At 41.7% G+C, this 17,104-nt stretch overlaps 1 protein-coding gene across 2 annotated transcripts in view; it reads left to right on the forward strand.

The window, feature by feature from the left end:
• Positions 1–17,104, forward strand: part of LOC148845231 (ferredoxin-dependent glutamate synthase, chloroplastic-like) — a 108,845-nt gene that overhangs the window by 19,845 nt on the left and 71,896 nt on the right. The window contains exon 8 of one of the 2 annotated variants that reach the window (XM_088953614.1): positions 8,656–8,769. The exons of the other annotated variant lie outside the window; for it this stretch is intronic. Within the exon in view, the coding sequence (XP_088809740.1) occupies positions 8,656–8,769 (114 nt within the window). The remainder of the gene's footprint in view (positions 1–8,655; positions 8,770–17,104) is intronic. 2 annotated transcript variants of the gene reach the window in all.

The following is a 17,104-nucleotide window of genomic DNA, read 5'->3' on the forward strand; positions in this document are numbered from 1 at the left end:
TTCCTCACCTATTGATTCTTGTAGTCCATGGTTCGGTTCTATTGGAGTGTCTACTGGCCTGCACCCCATCATGCCTGTTTCCAGTAATCACCATATCATCCACATAAACAATGACAACCGTAAGTTTGTTATCCTGTCTCCTTGTAAACAATGTATGATCTGCACTGCTCTGAGTGTACCCAACTTTCTTCATGGCCATACAAAGTCTCTCAAACCATGCCCGGGGAGACTGCTTCAAACCATACAATGCTTTCCTTAATTTACACACCTTCTTTCCAACATCATAGCCAGGTGGAGGTTCCATGAATACCTCTTCATGAAGATCACCATTTAGGAAGGAATTCTTCACATCCAATTGATGGAGCTCCCAAGAGAAATTTGCTGCTAGTGACAGTAGAACCCTGATTGTGTTGAGCTTTGCTATTGGAGCAAAGGTTTCCTTGTAGTCAATTCATTCATTTTGTGTAAATCCCTTTGCCACAAGTCGGGCCTTGTACCTCTCTATTGACCCATCTTCCCTATGCTTTACTATGAATACCCACTTGCACCCAATAGTGCCTTTCCCCTCTAGCAGGTCCACCAATTCCCACGTTCTTGCTTTCATTAGGGCTTTCATCTCTTCATTCATGGCTTCTTTCCACCTTGGATCAGATGCCACCTCTGAGTACCTGGAAGGGACACATATAGAGGAAAGAGCAAACACAAAGGAGTGATAGGCAGGAAATAAGTGTGAGTAAGAGACAAAATCAGCTATGGGATGCCGGGTGGTACAAGAGCGAACAGACTTACGGAGAGCAATAGGAAGATCCAAATCTGAAGTGAGAGAGTCAAAGTTACCTTGGATTGCAGAGATATATTGATCTGAGTTCAGCTAGTTGCAATCATGAGGTTGAGGGCCCTTTTTCCTTCTGCTGTAAGTATCTCTTTTTCTTGCCTACAGGAACCATCAGGAGCATCTACTGTATCAGGAGAAGTAACTGGCATAGTGGGAGCCACACTAGGTTGACTCGGAATGTCACAGCTAAGAGTAGTGGAAGGTGATGAAAGGGGAACAAAAAAGAAGGGAGAATGAGAATCCTCTTCCAACCCACTAGTCTCCCCCTGAAGAGGATTCTGAGAAGACTGGAAATAGGGTTGATACTCAAAAATGACATCTCTGGTGACATATTTTTTCTTGGAGACATGATCATAACACTTATACCCCTTTTGTGTAGGAGAGTACCCCAAAAATATTCCCTTCGTGGCCTTGGGATCCAGTTTGGTTTTCTTTGGATCCTTCACATGTATAAAGCATGTACAACCAAAAACCCGTGGAGGAAGAGGAAACTCTGGAAGGGTGGGACACAAAACAGAGAAAGGAGTCTTCATACCCAATACCTTAGATGGCATCCGATTTATCAGGTATGATGCGGTGAGTATAGCTTGAGACCATTATTGCTTGGGCACTTGGTGCTGGAAAAGTAGGGCTCGAGTTGTCTCCAATAGGTGCCTGTTCTTGCGCTCAGCAACCCCATTTTGCTGAAGGGTATAAGCACATGATGATTGGTGTAACATGCCTGCATCTTCCATGAATGAGTTCAGGGATCTTTCAAAGTATTCAGCTGCATTGTCTGACCAGAATTGCTTAATCTTCTTCTCAAATTGTGTTTCAATCATCTTGCAAAAAATCATGGTTATCCGTGGAACTTTATCACGTCCTTTTAACATATAAATCCAAGTGCACCGGGAATAATGGTCAATAAAACTAATAAAGTAACAGAATCCATCAATGGAAACAATGGGTGAAGGTCCCCAAACATCCGAATGAACCAAATCAAAAGGAGCACGGATTTCATTACTAGAAATTGGATACATTGTTCTACATTGTTTTGACATTTGACACACATCACAAATTAAACTTTGACTTGGAATTCCCTTACATAATTCGGGAAACAACATTGCTAAAGAAGAGAAAGACACATGACCTAGCCTAGCATGCCACAGATGCAACCTAGCCATTGACTCCACACTTTCCGGACTAGTAGTAGCAGAAGCTCGTAGGGCTGAGCCGATGTCTGCATCAAAATAGTAGAGGCCCCCATATTCATGACCACTCCCAATCGTTCTCCTCGTCAATCTGTCCTAAAAAACACAATGAGAGGGAAAAAAAGTTATACTGCAGTTCAAATTTTTCGTAAGCTTTGAAACAGACAACAAATTTGAGATAAGACTAGGAACATGTAGGACTGATTTAAGAGAGAGATCCTTGCTTAGGTCAACCACCCCCTTTCCAAAGATGGTGGAAAGTGAGCCATCAGCCACTCTCATCTTATCTTGGCCAGACAACAAATGATATGAAGAGAATAAGGAGGACATATGTGTCATATGGTCAATGGCTCTGGAATCAATCACCCAAGAGGTAGAATTAATGGAACTAGTTGCACTAAATGCAGAGGCTGTACCTAATTTGGCAAGAGAGGGGAAGCTAAAGGATTGTTCTTCAGACGGGCTAATGCCCGACTGAGAACCTCTACCTCACTAGCTGTGAAGCCCAAAGTACTTGGTCCAGAGGAGTCGGCAGCCTGCCCTGGGGAGGAAGAAAACACTGTCGGAGTACTCTGTGAGTTGTCACTACTGTTGTTGGTGGCAAGATTCCCACTTGCTGAGTGACCCTTATGTTGCCTTTTGTCCTTTCTCAAAGCAGTTGGCTTCAGATGATGATACATGACCCAACATTTCTCCTTTGTGTGTTTCTCACCACCACAATGGGTACACTTGAGGGACTTCTTGTCTGAATATCTATTTCCCTTAGTGGAGACTAGGGCTGAATGTTCTCTAGATAGTCTAGTTGATTGAGTCTGGGAGTCAACTTGCATCTCCCTTCTCCTGACTTCTTCATTCCTCACCAGGTAATAGAGATGGTGAAGCTCTGGTAATTCATCTCTCCCTAGAATTTGTGACCTTATACCCTTATATACTGGGTCTAGGCTATCCAGAAACTTGAAGGCTCTGCTCTCTTCAATTTGCTTATCATGTCTCTCCTTGTCCCTGGAATTTTCCCAATCTAATATCAAGTGATGGTCAAGTTCTTCCCAAAGACCTTCCAGAGTTGCAAAGTATGTTGCAACTGTCACATCACCTTGCCTTAAGGCAGCAATGTCTTGATTCAATCTGTAGATTCTAGCATTGTTTTTCTTTTGTCCATAGGTCTTAGACACCTTTTCCCAAATCTTGGCTGCTGTAGTAAAGTGATGAACAGTCCTGGCAACCCGAGGAGTCATAGAGGCAAGCAACCAGGACATAACTGTGGCATTCTACTTGCGCCACACAGCATAATCTGCACTGCCAACATCAGGTTCCTTCTTGCTCCCATCTAGGTAGGCTGTGAGGTCACGGGAAGTAATAAACAGCATTGCAGAAACGGACCACTCCCTGAAGTTGTATTCGTCCAGTAGCACACTTGTAATCTGCAGGCTGTGCAGATTAGGGTTTTCCAGATTTGAAGACCTTGCCGCAGGTCTGTTATCCCTAGAAGAAACATCTTCGGATATTGAAGACATCTTGACTGCAGCCCCTGTGAAGATGGCACTGATTTAAGACTAGCTGAAGCAGTTCTGAAGCAGTTCTGAAAGTTTTGAACCAGTTCTGATGCAGGTTCTGATTAGCCGAAGTGACCTCAGCAGGCCCTGACAGCTCGCAACACAGTTTCAGACTTGCCGAGACTGTCACAGTTCTGAAGCAGTTCAGTTACAGCAGCAAATGAGGTGTTCTGGGCTGGTAACCGACCTGTGCTATGCAGACTCTACTTGAACTTTGAGTACTGTAACTGTAAAGGGAGTCCCCCTCTTTACAGCCAACACTAGGACTGCTGAAATCAGTCCTCAACTAGGTCTGTCCTATACAAACCTCTCTTAGCAGCCGAATAGCTGCTAACTACTAGAAACTAGTAGGACATCAGCTTCTGGGTCTTACCTCCCTTGCGCCTTACAACCAAGGGAAACCCTAGGTCGAGCCTTGTGTTGTTCTCCTGCAACCCTAGGGTTTCATAGCAGCAACCCAGAAAAAAAAAACAAGAAGAAAGACAGCAAAAGAGAGGAGATAGCGTCGGTAGTAACCAGGAAGGTGCTCAATGCTCTGATACCATGAAAGCTGAACCTCTGTAGCCGAAGTAGCAGAAAAGAGGAGAAGAAAAGAGATGCTGGAATGTCGAATTGTACTAGCCAGTCGACCATGCTATTATTTATATTTGAATATAGTACAAGATACAAGAGATTACTGGAATGCCCCTGATTAGTGATGGGACACCCAGTTAACTTAAAACATAAAACAGGCTTAGGCCCATTAACACAGGCCCAGTTACAGGATAACTTAAACTTAAGTATGAGCTGATAAGAACTCTTATCAGCTGAACACTCATACAAAGAGACATCATTCTAACATTCTAACATCCTTAACCTTGTACCTCCCTTAAATGTCAATAAAATTCTTTCAGTTATTCATCAAAAAAAAGTTCCACCTTTTGGTGCTGCCGGTAATATAAGATAGGCCTTTTCTTTGTGGTGGAATTTGGTGGCATCTACAGCATCTAGAAGGAATAGAGGAGCGGCTGTTTGGACATCTCAGTCATATGGGCAGTTTGAGGGATGCAGCTTGGGTAATCCAGGTGCCTTTGCAATCTCAGGCCTGATGGGTGCAAGAAACTCGGAATAGAAATCCTTAGATTTAATACAACTAAATCTGGTTAGGTCTCTAGATTACTGAAACTTGATTGTTGAAGCGAATTCGAGCACAATCACCAGTTGGCTAAAAGATGGGGCTGCTGGACCTTGGCAATTAAGATATTTATCCATAGAACCTAGGCACCTGGCATCTTCCTTTGGTGCAGTCTTCTCCTGAATTCCATGGTTTGCAAATGTAAGCTGATTCCGCATCTGGAGGAGTCAGCATGCAGAATCTAATTTGAGGATCATACTAACTAAAATAAAACTAGTTTTTTTTTTTGCCGTTTGTGTTGGTTCTCTGAGTGCGGGAGTAACATGAGGATATCATTATTCCGTAAGAGGTCTCAAGCAAAGTGACCCTTTATCCCCATTCTTGTTCATCTTAGTGGCTGATGTCCTTGGTAGTTTAATCTCTAGAGCTGATGCTTTAGGTTTTGCAGAAGGGCATGAAGTTATTGATGTAGATCTTTGTGATTCAGCACTATACTTGCAACCAACTTAGGTCTAGATGTGTATCATAAACAAACAACTAACAGAGTAAGAAGAGAAGAGATGGAAATAAGATGAAAACACTAGGCAATCACACCTAAGGGTGAAGGCAATCACACTAAATTCTGTAGAGAACTTTCTTTCTTCATTAGGAAAAACTGTTCCCCAAAGCCCAACAAGCCACTTACAAAAAGAAGCTAGTTTAGACTAGGCCTGCCCCAAACAATTATAAACATAAAGCCGAACAAAGGTAAATTACTAGACTAAGACCTGCTCCCAAACATAACCCACCAAACATGCAAAATTACAAAAATACCGTTGCTGTCCAGAAATGTAAGAAAACCAAATAAGTTCTGTCCAGCAGCAAGCTTAACCACACAAAGAGCATCTTAAGGTGGATTGAAGACCGACTCTAGGGTCTTCCCAAGTTGATGCACTGCTATCCCATGTGGGCTCCACATCTTCATAATGATGCCAAATGAGCATAGGAACAGCTTTGGTTCTCTTTTGATATGCCTTAAGTTGATCCCCATCATCTTTCCCTGGCTTGGAAATGTAGAGAAGATGAAGGGTAGTTATGTAATTTTATCTTTCTTTCTTGTATTTTAGCAGGCGTTTACATTAGTGTACAGCTTCTTTAATTCTTTTGTAAGGGAAAATTTGTCCATTCATATTTCTTTAATATAAATACTCTCTTTTTGGATTGGTTCGATCAGATTGATCAACCCTAACAGATCTGGACTATTTGTTCTTCCCCTCGTCTCTTCACTTTCTCACAAACTAACATGGTATTAGAGCAGACTATTCTCTGATCCATTACTTTTTCTTCTAATCTGTTTGAGAGCTATCTTCATCGTTGATTGGTTCTGGACTGTTCTGATCATTCCAGGAACCAGTTTTCTGTGTTTTGTGCATCCAGCAAGAGAGATTTCATTGGATCTCTCTCGGAAGACATCCGTTTGTAGTGAAAATTAAAAGGAAGTGTCGCCTGGTCCTCTTCTTCATCCCCTGAAAGTTCCATCGAGATCATAGAAGTATTGAGAGAGATCTATACATCTTTTCTAGGCGGCAGCAACCAGTCCTTCCTTTTTTCGACTGTGTTCTTAGTTTTCAACTATTGCTGTATCTTGGACACTTTCTTTCGACTGTAAGAGATTTTTTCTCTTGGTTTTGACTATCTTGAATTGGTTTTCTGCTTATATTCCTTGCTTCAACTACGTTTTTTGCTTTGTGTTCTTACTCGACATGGGTCTGGAAAAGAATGAGATTATTTCTATTAAGTTTGATGGAAGCAACTATGCTCTCTCGAAGTTTGACTTTCTGTATTTTGTTGAAGGGAAGGGTATGTCGGGTTATATTGATGGTTCCACATCCATTCCCGATGCTGATGATATCAAAGGGCTGAAACAGTGGAAAACTGAGAATGCAGAGGTTGTTTTGTGGATTATCAGTTCTGTTACTATGGATGTCAATATTCTGATGAGGGGACTCAAATCTGCCCATGACATGTTCGAATACCTTGAAAAGGTTTATCAACAATCGAATATGTCTAGGCAATATCAGATTGAAGTTGATATTTTTTCTTATGTTCAAGGGGAGAAGTAGATTCGGGAATACTATGTTGGGTTTGTGAACCTTTGGACTGAATATGAGTTGACTCACTTTGGGGATCTCTCTACGGACTGTTGTGTGAAAACTATGAAGAAAGAGAAACATCTCAGTAAGAGAAAGACTGCATTTTTTGATGCATCTCGGATCTGATTATGAAACCCTACACTATAGTATACTCAACAGAGAGCCTGTACAAGATCTTGATGTTATACTTGGTGAGTTATTAAGAGAGGAAACTCGTCTCCTCACTTAGTCTGCACTTGATCAGAAGAAGGGGAAGAAGGATTTCTCGAAGGTGTAATGTTATGAACATAAGGAATATGGACATGTGGCATCCCACTACAAGAAGAAAAATTTTTGCACCTACTGCAAACAACAAGGACACATTATTGTGGAATGCCCAATCAGCCCCCGCAAGAAAGGACAACATAAGGCTTATCAAGCCTCAGTTGAACCAACTCCAACTGATACTACATCATCTTCATAAACTCACAAATCAGATGCACAGGGAAATTTGACTGAAGATAAGATTCATGAGCTCATGTACTCAACTATTTCCTTTGCTTTTTCTGCTATTGGACTGGCTGGTAAGTTTGCTTATATGTGTTCTTCTCCTTCACACATGCGGATCATGATTCCAAGACCTTAAACCATATGACCGTGGCCTCCTTTGGTCAGTCTTCTAATCCTTACACCTCTATCAACCACATTATTACTGCTAATGGTGATTCTCTTCCTATATGTGGGTGTGATAATTTATGTTTGTCCACTTCTAAGTCTACCCCCTTGCATCTTCTTAAAACCTTTTTTGTGCATAAGTTGACTATTAGCCTTATTTCTATTGGACAACTTGTTGATGATGGTAATACTGTTTTGTTTACTCGTGATGGTTGTTTTATCCAAGATCAGCATTCTGGAGAATTGAAAGGGAAGGGGCGTAGGCTTGGATGACTGTTTGCTCTGGAATTTGAGAATAAGAAAGCTCCACCAGATTATTGTTTTCTATCTACTACTTCTAGTTTTTCTCCTACCTCTTGTAATAATGTGTGGCACTTGTTGATAAATCTTGTTTAACTTGCTGTTATAGCAAAAGCCATGTTTTGCCTTTTCCATCTTTTACTAAACATGCTTTTACACCTTTTTATCTTATTCACAGTGATGTGTGATCGTCTCCAATTATTTCATGTTTGGGTTATAAATATTTTGTATTGTTTATTGATGATTGTACTCAATATATATGGGTTTACTTCCTTTGAAAGAAATCAGAGGTCTTTCCCATTTTTAAGAACTTCCATGCTATGGTTATGACCCAGTTTAAAAGCACTATAAACATGGTGAGTTTCAAACCTACCTCAAACAACATGGCATTCAGCCATAGAGATCTTGCCTAGGTACACCTTAATAGAATGGGTATCTAAGCATAAGAATCGCCACATTGCTAGTATGGTGAGATCCTTGTTACAAGACTCCCATGTTCCCATTACCTTCTGGGTGGAGGCGACCCACACTACTGTTCATCTCATCAACATTCTTCCTACTGCTATCCTTAAAAATTCTTCCCCCCATCAATCCTTGTTTCATCGTCCCCCTAATCTATCCATGCTTTGTGTCTTTGGTGGTGTCTTCTTTATCCATCTTCCTCCTCATGAATGCACTAAGCTAACAACTCAATTAGCTATGTGCACATTCATGGGATATAGTATGGAACACAAGGGATTTCTTTATAATGATCCCGAAGTCCAAAGACTGTGCATTTCTTGTAATGTCATTTTTCTTGAGAACCTTTCATTCTTTGCACATATTAGTAAATTGCTTGCACCATCCTTTTTTGTTCTACAACATTTTGGCTTTGCAGGTGATCCTCCTCCCATATCTTTGCCACTTCAGGAAGCATCCAGCTCGCCCACTACCTATGCCTCCTCCACCTCCAGCATCAATGAATGGTGATTCCTCTCCACCCATCGCTGCTGTAAGTTCCTCTTCCCATTCTGTTGATTTGCCTTCATCTGTTCCTTTGGATTGATCATCTCGTGTTTCTCGTCCACCTGACAACTATGGCTTCTTTTCTAGCCATAGCTCCTTTTCAGCTGTTCTGTCATCAATAGATTTTCCTAAGTCTTACAACCAGGTTGTAGCAGTTAAGCATTGAAAAGGTGCTATGGACTTTGAGGTTTAGGCTTTATTGGAGAATGATACTTGGGAGTTAGTCACTCCTCCTCCAGATGCCTCCATCATTGGTAGCCGATGGGTTTACACAGTGAAACTTAAATTAGATGGTACTCTAGACAGATATAAAGCCCGGTTGGTTGCTCAAGGCTACAAGCAAGAATATGGAATTGACTATGATTAGACATTTGCTCCAGTGGACAAAATGACAACAGTCCGTTTACTCTTGGCCACTATTGCTATTAGACAATGGACAGTTCATCAGATGGATGTCAAGAATGCCTTTCTCCATTGGCATTTACAAGAAATAATTTACATGAAACCACAACCTGGCTACTGCGATGGTCCTCATATGTTGTGTAAATTGAAGAAATCTTTATATGGTTTTAAACAAGTTCCACGAGCTTGGTTTGACCGCTTCCATACAGTGGTGTTGGAGGTTGACTTTCAGCAAAGTGCTTCGGTTACTCTCTTTTCACTCTCAAGCGAGCACGGGGGTTGACTCTTTTCTTGGTACATGTTGATGATATACTTATCACTGGAGATGATGTGGATGACATTAACAATTTGAAGCTCCTTCTCAGCAACTCCTTCAAAATGAAGGATCTTGGGCCTGTCACCTATTTTCTTGGGCTTGAAATTTAGCGGTGTCCTCAAGGTTATTTTGTTAATCAACATAAATATGCCTCTGATTTGGTGACACTTGCTCGCTTGACTGATTCTAAACAAGTGGATACACATCTAGAGCTTAACCATAAGCTAAGCAAGGATGAGGATGAGCTTCTCCCTGATGCTACTCTATATCAACAACTTGTAGGTAGTCTTATTTGCCTAACTATGACTAGACTGGACATTTCCTATGTGGTCCAACTTGTTAGTCAGTTTGTATTTTCTCTATGTCAGCCCCACTTGTTTGCTGTTCTCTGAATCATCCGTTATATTAAGGGCACCCTATCTCATGGCTTGTTTTTCTCATCTTCATCCTCTACCTAGCTTCAAGCTTATGCAAATGCAGATTGGGCAGGTTGTCTTGACACTTGTCGTTCCACTACTAGCTGGTGTATATTTATTGGTGACTCTCTGATTTCTTGGAAATGCAAGAAACAACAAACCGTTTCCAAATCATTTGTAGAATCAGAGTATAGAATAGTGTCCTCAGTATGCAGTGAAATAGTCTGGCTCAAAAATCTACTTCATGACTTGGACATTGATCATTCATTTGCCATCCCCCTGTTTGCTGACAACATGAGTGCAACCAAGATTGCATCCAACCTAGTATTTCACGAGCGCACTAAACATATTGAGGTGGATTGCCATTTCATTCGTGATCTTCTCCTTGCTAGTCATATCTCTCCCACATGTCTCCTTAGGCTTACAACTTGCAGACCTCTTCACCAAAGCTATGACCAAAGCTCGACATAATTTTCTTATAGACAAACTGATGCTTATCCCCCAACATCAGTTTGAGGGGGAGTGTAGAGAAGATGGAGGGTAGTTATGTAATTTTATCTTTCTTGTATTTTTGGTAGGCATGTACATTAGTGTACAACTTCTTTAATTCTTTTGTAGGGACAAATTTGTCCATTCATATTTCTTTAATATAAATACTCTCTTTTTGGGTTGGTTCGATCAAATTGACCAACCCTAACAGATCTGGACTACTGTTCTTCCTCTTGTCTCTTCACTTTCTCACAAACTAACAGGAAAAACTCGGCTTCGTCAAGTAAAAGGAAAGGTACCTCTCATACATATCACAATTCAGGCATTGGAACTCATTGGCAGTGATCCAAGTGCAATTAGAGTGAGGACGACCTTTCCATTTGACAAGAAACTTGTGATGTCCCCCATGTTGTGTTGAAACAATTTGATCATCAATAACATCTTCAATCTCTTCCTTGGAAGTGGGGGCTGGAGGTAAGCGACCTATGAATTGGTCCATATTAGTTGTATCACCTTGATACAATGTTAAATCCTCCACATTGAACACATTACTCATACCCATATCCTTCAGCAAATCAAGTACATAAGCATTAGATTTGATTTTCTTCTTGATTTTGAAAGGACCTAAGCTTCTTATAAACACCTTTAGGGAAGCGTTCAGGCCTGGTTTGTACCATTACCATGTTCCCTTCATTAAAATCAGTAAACCTGCGTCATAAGTCAACATGGGAATTCTAGGCTTCATTGTTGGTTGGAATCTTCCTCCTAACCTCATCATGGATCTTTTTTTTTTTTGATCAATAACACTTTCATTAATTCATCAGTGGAAAATTTACAAGTGGAAGACAAACACACTTATCTTCCAAGAGTCACAAATAGCTTCAAGAAAGGAAAAAAGAAAAAGACACTAACGTTACAGCTTATCCCAAAACAATGAATCCCTTTCTGCCCCTTGTTTAGCTAAACCGTCAGCTAGGGAATTAGCTGATCTTTCCAACATGTCTTCACTTCCATCTCCCACACCAGCCACTTGAATTTCCTCCTCTCATTATTGTACTTCCATAAATCATTTTGATCTTTAGTCAGCCACCCTATCACCACCTCTGAATCCCCTTCAATTATGAGTTTCTTGATGTTCAATTCCTTAGCTTTCCAGACTCCTTCCATAACTGCAAAGATCTCAGCTCTAAGGGAGTCACCCACTCCAATTGGGCCTGAAACATAGCAGAGATGACCCCATTTTCATCCCTAAAAACACCCCCGATCCCCGATTGTCCCGGGTTTCCCCTACTACACCCATCAAAGTTTAATTTCAAGAATCCACTAGGTGGGGGGGGGGGTCCAAGCCACACTCATTACTGATTTGGTCTGCGTGCAATTTGCAATTTCACCCCACTTCCTCAACATGTCATCCACAGCGTAATCTGTGAATAGTTCCAAAGATTTCAGCCACTGTACCGCCCTAATATGTATGATAGCCCTCAGATCTGTTGCTCCTCTCTGAGTTTCTGAGAAAATCCTGGAGTTTCTTTCTTCCCACGGTGTCCAACATACTACAGCCCTTAGTCCTCTCCACATTGTCCTTCCCCTTTTTATCTACCACCTGAAAAAGGAAGGGGAGAAAAGGCCTTGCAGTCTGATGGGAGATTCTAGATGCATACAAATAAGGAGAAAGCTCAATCCCAAATTGACCTTGTGAAGTGGCAAGACACCAGTAGGTGAAAACCAGTCTCCCCATCTGCTTTACACAGAACACACCACTGAGGTGACAAGCAAGTATTGGGTCTCTTCTTTTGAAGTAGATCACCAGTGTTGATTCTTTCCAGATAGGCTTTCCAACAAAAACTACCAACCCTAGGGGGTATAGCTTTGCACCAAACCTCACCAATAGGGAAAGGGGGAAGGGTAGGACCGGTGGACTGATTTAAGACTTTGCAGAACGAAGCACAAGAGAAAATGCCATTGGGGGTAGGTGTCCAAATTCTAGAATCCGCCCTAGTGGGGTCTAAGACAACGTTATCAAGAAGTGCGATAAGGCTCGAAATACTGTCGAAGTCTGTGTCCCTCAAATCCCTTCTTAGACCCAAGTTCCACCCAATCCTAGATGTGGAAGAGGACAGGGTGGTGAAAGATGAGATCGGCTCATTTTTCAGATTGGAAACATCATACAAAGACGGAAATTGATCCTTTAGAGGGGCGCTCCCCACCCAGGTTTGTTCCCAAAATTTTATAGAGTTACCGGAATTCAAGTCATACCTGATATTAGGGAAGAAAATAGGTAGCAGGTCATGAATGACTTTCCAAGGAGAATTGGTTGTGGTCCTTACTCTGATTCCATCGTCCCATCCATTGTGCTCCAGCCCATGTATACTTGCTAGCTTCTCCTTCTCCATAGGAAACCTCCACAACCACTTCCCCAACAGAGTCATATTCCTTCTCCTAATACTCCCAAGCCCCAAACCACCACGCGACGTACCCCTACAGACTATCTCCTAGCTAACTCTATGATCCCTCTTCTCCTCTCCCGGCTCCCACAGGAAATCTCTCATTAGCTTCTCTAAACTGTTAACAATCTTCACTAGGATTTTAAACACCAACATGAAAAAGATGGGTAAGTTAGCAAGCGTGGCCTTAATTAGTGTAATTCTCCCACCAAGAGAGAGGTAGTTCTTTTTCCAGGATACCAGTGTTTCTTCAAACCTTTCCATCACCGGGTTCCAAAAACTCTCTCTCTTGGGATTATCACCTAATGGCAACCCTAAGTAGTTCAAAGGTCACTCCGAAACTTCACACCCCAACACTTCAACACTCTCCTTGATCTCTCCCTCCTCCAAATTCACCCCCACTACACAGCTTTTCCCAAGGTTAACATTCAAATTGGACATTTGCTCAAACAGTTGTATCACCGACTTTAAGTTCCTGATAAACTTCACATTACCGCCTTCACAAAATAGAATCGTGTCATCAGCAAACTGTAAGTGAGTGAGGGGGGTTTCCATCCTCCCAACTCTCCAGCCTCTAATGAGCCCCCTAGAATCTGTTCTGTGAATCAGTTTCCCCAAAACCTCCGCAATTAGAATGAATAAGAAAGGAGAAAGGGGGTCTCCTTGTCTTATACCCCTACTGACTGGAAAGAAATCTACCACTGTCCCATTCACTAGCACTGATTAATGACAATTTTGGACACAACCCATGATCCACTTACACCATCTAGCCCCAAACCCGAATTTAGTTAAAACTTTCCTCAAAAAATCCCAGTCCACCAAGTCATAAGCCTTTTCCAAGTCTAGCTTACAGACCACTCCCTTCTTATCCCTCTTAAAGTTCTCCACACTTTCATTAGCAATTAAAATCTGATCTGTAATTTGTCTTCCACTCACAAAAGCTCCTTGATAGTGTGCAATGATATCTGGCAGTACCTTCTTCAGCCTCAAAGACCACTTTTGCAATGATCTTATACAAGCTATTAACCAAGCTAATTGGTCTAAAATCTTTCGGGTGGGATGCATCTTTCTTTTTTGGAATTAAGGCTATAAATGTAGAGTTCACACCCGGATTGACAATTCCTCTCCTAAAAAACTCCTCAAACACCCGCAAGAGATCATCTTTCAAGATATCCCAACAATCTTGATAAAAAGCCATTGTGAACCCATCCGGCCCTGGAGCTTTTGTTCTATCCATAGAAAACACTGCCTCCTTGATCTCTTCTAGATTAAAGCTTCTTTCCAACCATCTCCAGTTCTCCACCCCTACATCTGGCCAATCCAAACCTTCTACCCACACCTTTCTACTCATAGGCATTCTTAGAATAGATTTGAAGTGCTCCACACAGGCCCTACCAATCTCCTCTTGTTGTACTAACTCAACTCCATCTACTACCAATTTGGAAATAAAGTTCTTCCTTCTCCTGCCATCTGCTAGAGAGTGAAAATACTTAGTGTTTCTATCTCCCTCTTGCAACCATTTACACCGAGATTTTTGCCTCCAGCTAATTTCCCCCATGTGCAGGCAGTCCTCTAACTGTCTTCTCAAGTCTCTCCTGAGATCATTGTCTTTCTCTCCAAATTCTCCCCTTTCCTCTTTAGAGTCAAGGCTTTCAATCTTATCCATTAGGTCTCCCTTTCTTTCTTCTATCCTCCCGAACTCTATCAAATTCCACTCCTTGATTATTGCTTTCAAGAATTGTAGTTTCTTATGGAATCTCACCCCCTCCCACTCCACTAGCGGGTTACACTCGTGCCACCACTCCCTTACTTTGTTAGGAAACCCTGGATGAAGTAACCACATATTTTCAAATCTAAAGGGGTTTGGACCTCCACACCTTCTTTCCTCCTTACATAACACTATGGGCCAGTGATCCGAGGTCACCCTTGGGAGAGCTCTAGAAGCCAAGGTTCCCCAATGTTCTTCCCAATCCAAAGAGAAGGGGAACCTATCCAGCTTAGAGCAAATGGGTCTAGATTGGAGATTTGACCATGTAAATGCCTTATGTGATAGGGGAATCTCTTTAATCTCAAAGGCATCCACAAAACTGTTAAACTTCCTCATGCTTTTTGTCACCCTTTGGTTAACCTTATTGGACTCCTCCGAGAATCACATTGAAATCCCCACCCATGCACCAAGGCCCATCCCACAACCCTCTAACATTAGCCAGTTCCTCTCACAACTCCTTTTCTCTCTTTGTAGTCATTTGGTCCGTAAACATTTGTGAGCACCCACATATAATCATCCTCTTGCTGCTTAAACTTCATGGAAACTGAGTACTTTCCGATCAACTCCTCCAGACCTTCAACCACATCCCTCTTCTACATTGTTACAATCCCCCCGGAAACACCCCACGATGGAGCCACCACCCAGCTAATCCCCTTGGCTTTCCATACACTCCTTGCCCACTTGTCATTAAACTCCATTCTCTTAGACTCTTGCAACAGCACAATCTCTGGGTCATACCGTCTTATTATCTCTTTTATTGTTGCTCTCTTCTTTGCATTCCCAATTCCCCTCACATTCCAACTAAGAATCTTCATTCCACTTCTTTTTTAAAACCCCTTGCCACCTACCCACTACTTTCCCCCTTTCCTTCTATCTCCTTTTACCCCGAGCTTCTTGTCTCCTTCAACATCTTTTTTCAATCTCTCTACTTCACTCAATCTCCTCTTCTTTGTTATGATCTGCTTCTTCCTCTTCTGTAAATTTTTGTATCTTCTTGATGTGGTTAGCAAAATTTTCTGCATCTGCACTTGGTCTTGCTTTTGATGGCAAAGGAGCTAGGTCTATAGGCTTCTTAGGCTGAATTCCCATCACTATCTCAAAGGGGCTGTGACCTGTACTTCTGTTTACGGAACTATTGTAAGCTAATTCAGCTGTAGGCAACACCAAATCCCATTTTGTAGCATGATCACTCACCAAACATCGTAGTAAATCTTCCAAACTTCTATTCTCAACTTCAGTTTGCCCATCAGTTTGAGGATGAAAAGCTGAAGAGAACTTCTACTTAGTATTCAACATACGCCAAAGAGTCCTCCAAAAGTATCTCAGAAATTTGGCGTCTCTATCTGAAACAATAGTACTAGGTAGGCCATGCAAAAGCACAACTTCCTTAAAGAATAGTTGTGCAATGTGTACAACATCAAATGTCTTGCTACAAGGGACAAAATGAGCCATTTTGGAGGAGCGATCAACAACAGCATAGATGAAGTCATGCCCCTGTAGAGTCTTAGGGAGACCTAGCACAAAGTCCATGCTGAGGTCTTGCCAAGGAGAATGTGGAACAGGGAGTGGACTGTACAAACTAGCATTATGTTTCCTTCCCTTTGCTACTGCCATACACGACACTGCTTGATAACCTTAAGTACATCCCTTTTGAGTTCTGGCCAATAGAAACAATCTTCAACCAAGGCAATCGTTTTGTCCCTTCCAAAATGACCTGCTACACCCCCTGCATGTAGTTCCCAGATTATCTCTTCCCTAAGTGAGGTATTGGGTAGACACAAATGAGTCCCTTTGAAGAGAAAGCCATCATGTAGTGAAAATTCTGGATATGTTGCTTACTGTCCCGACTGCAAATCTGCATAGGTAATGCTGAAATCTCGACATGCAGGGTAGTCTCTTTTGAGCACATCAAAGCCTACCACCTGTATAGCCATATTAGAGAGGATATAGACCACTCGGCTAAGTGCATCAGTTACTTTATTCTCCTTCCCAGCCTTGTGTTTGATCACAAAATTGTATTCTTGGAGGAATGCAACTCACTTGGCATGCCATTGATTCAACCTCTTTTGAGAATTGATGTGCTTCAAAGTCTCATGATCAGAAAAGAAAACAAATTTGTTGGGAATAAGATAGTGTCACCAATAACAAGGCTTGCACTACAACATAGAATTCCTTGTCATAGGTGTTGTATTTTTGCTTGGCTTCATTAAGCTTCTCACTAAAGAAAGCCACAGGGTGACCCTCTTGGCTAAGAGTTCCTCCAATCTCAACATGTGAGGCGTCACAAATTACTTCAAAGACTCTTGAAAAGTCTGGGAGGATGAAGGATTGGTGATCCTGTTAGTTTCTTTTTGATCTCCTCAAAAGCCTTGGTTCCTGCATTAGACCATAAGAACTGGCCCTTTTTCATGCAATCAGTTATAGTACGGAGCTGAACTTCTGAATAAAATGCCTATAAAATGTAGCCAATCCATGAAAACTTTGAA

Source organism: Nelumbo lutea, chromosome 7 (genome assembly GCF_056320005.1).
Source record: "Nelumbo lutea isolate HS-2025 chromosome 7, American lotus-T2T, whole genome shotgun sequence".
NCBI classification, from domain to species: domain Eukaryota; kingdom Viridiplantae; phylum Streptophyta; class Magnoliopsida; order Proteales; family Nelumbonaceae; genus Nelumbo; species Nelumbo lutea.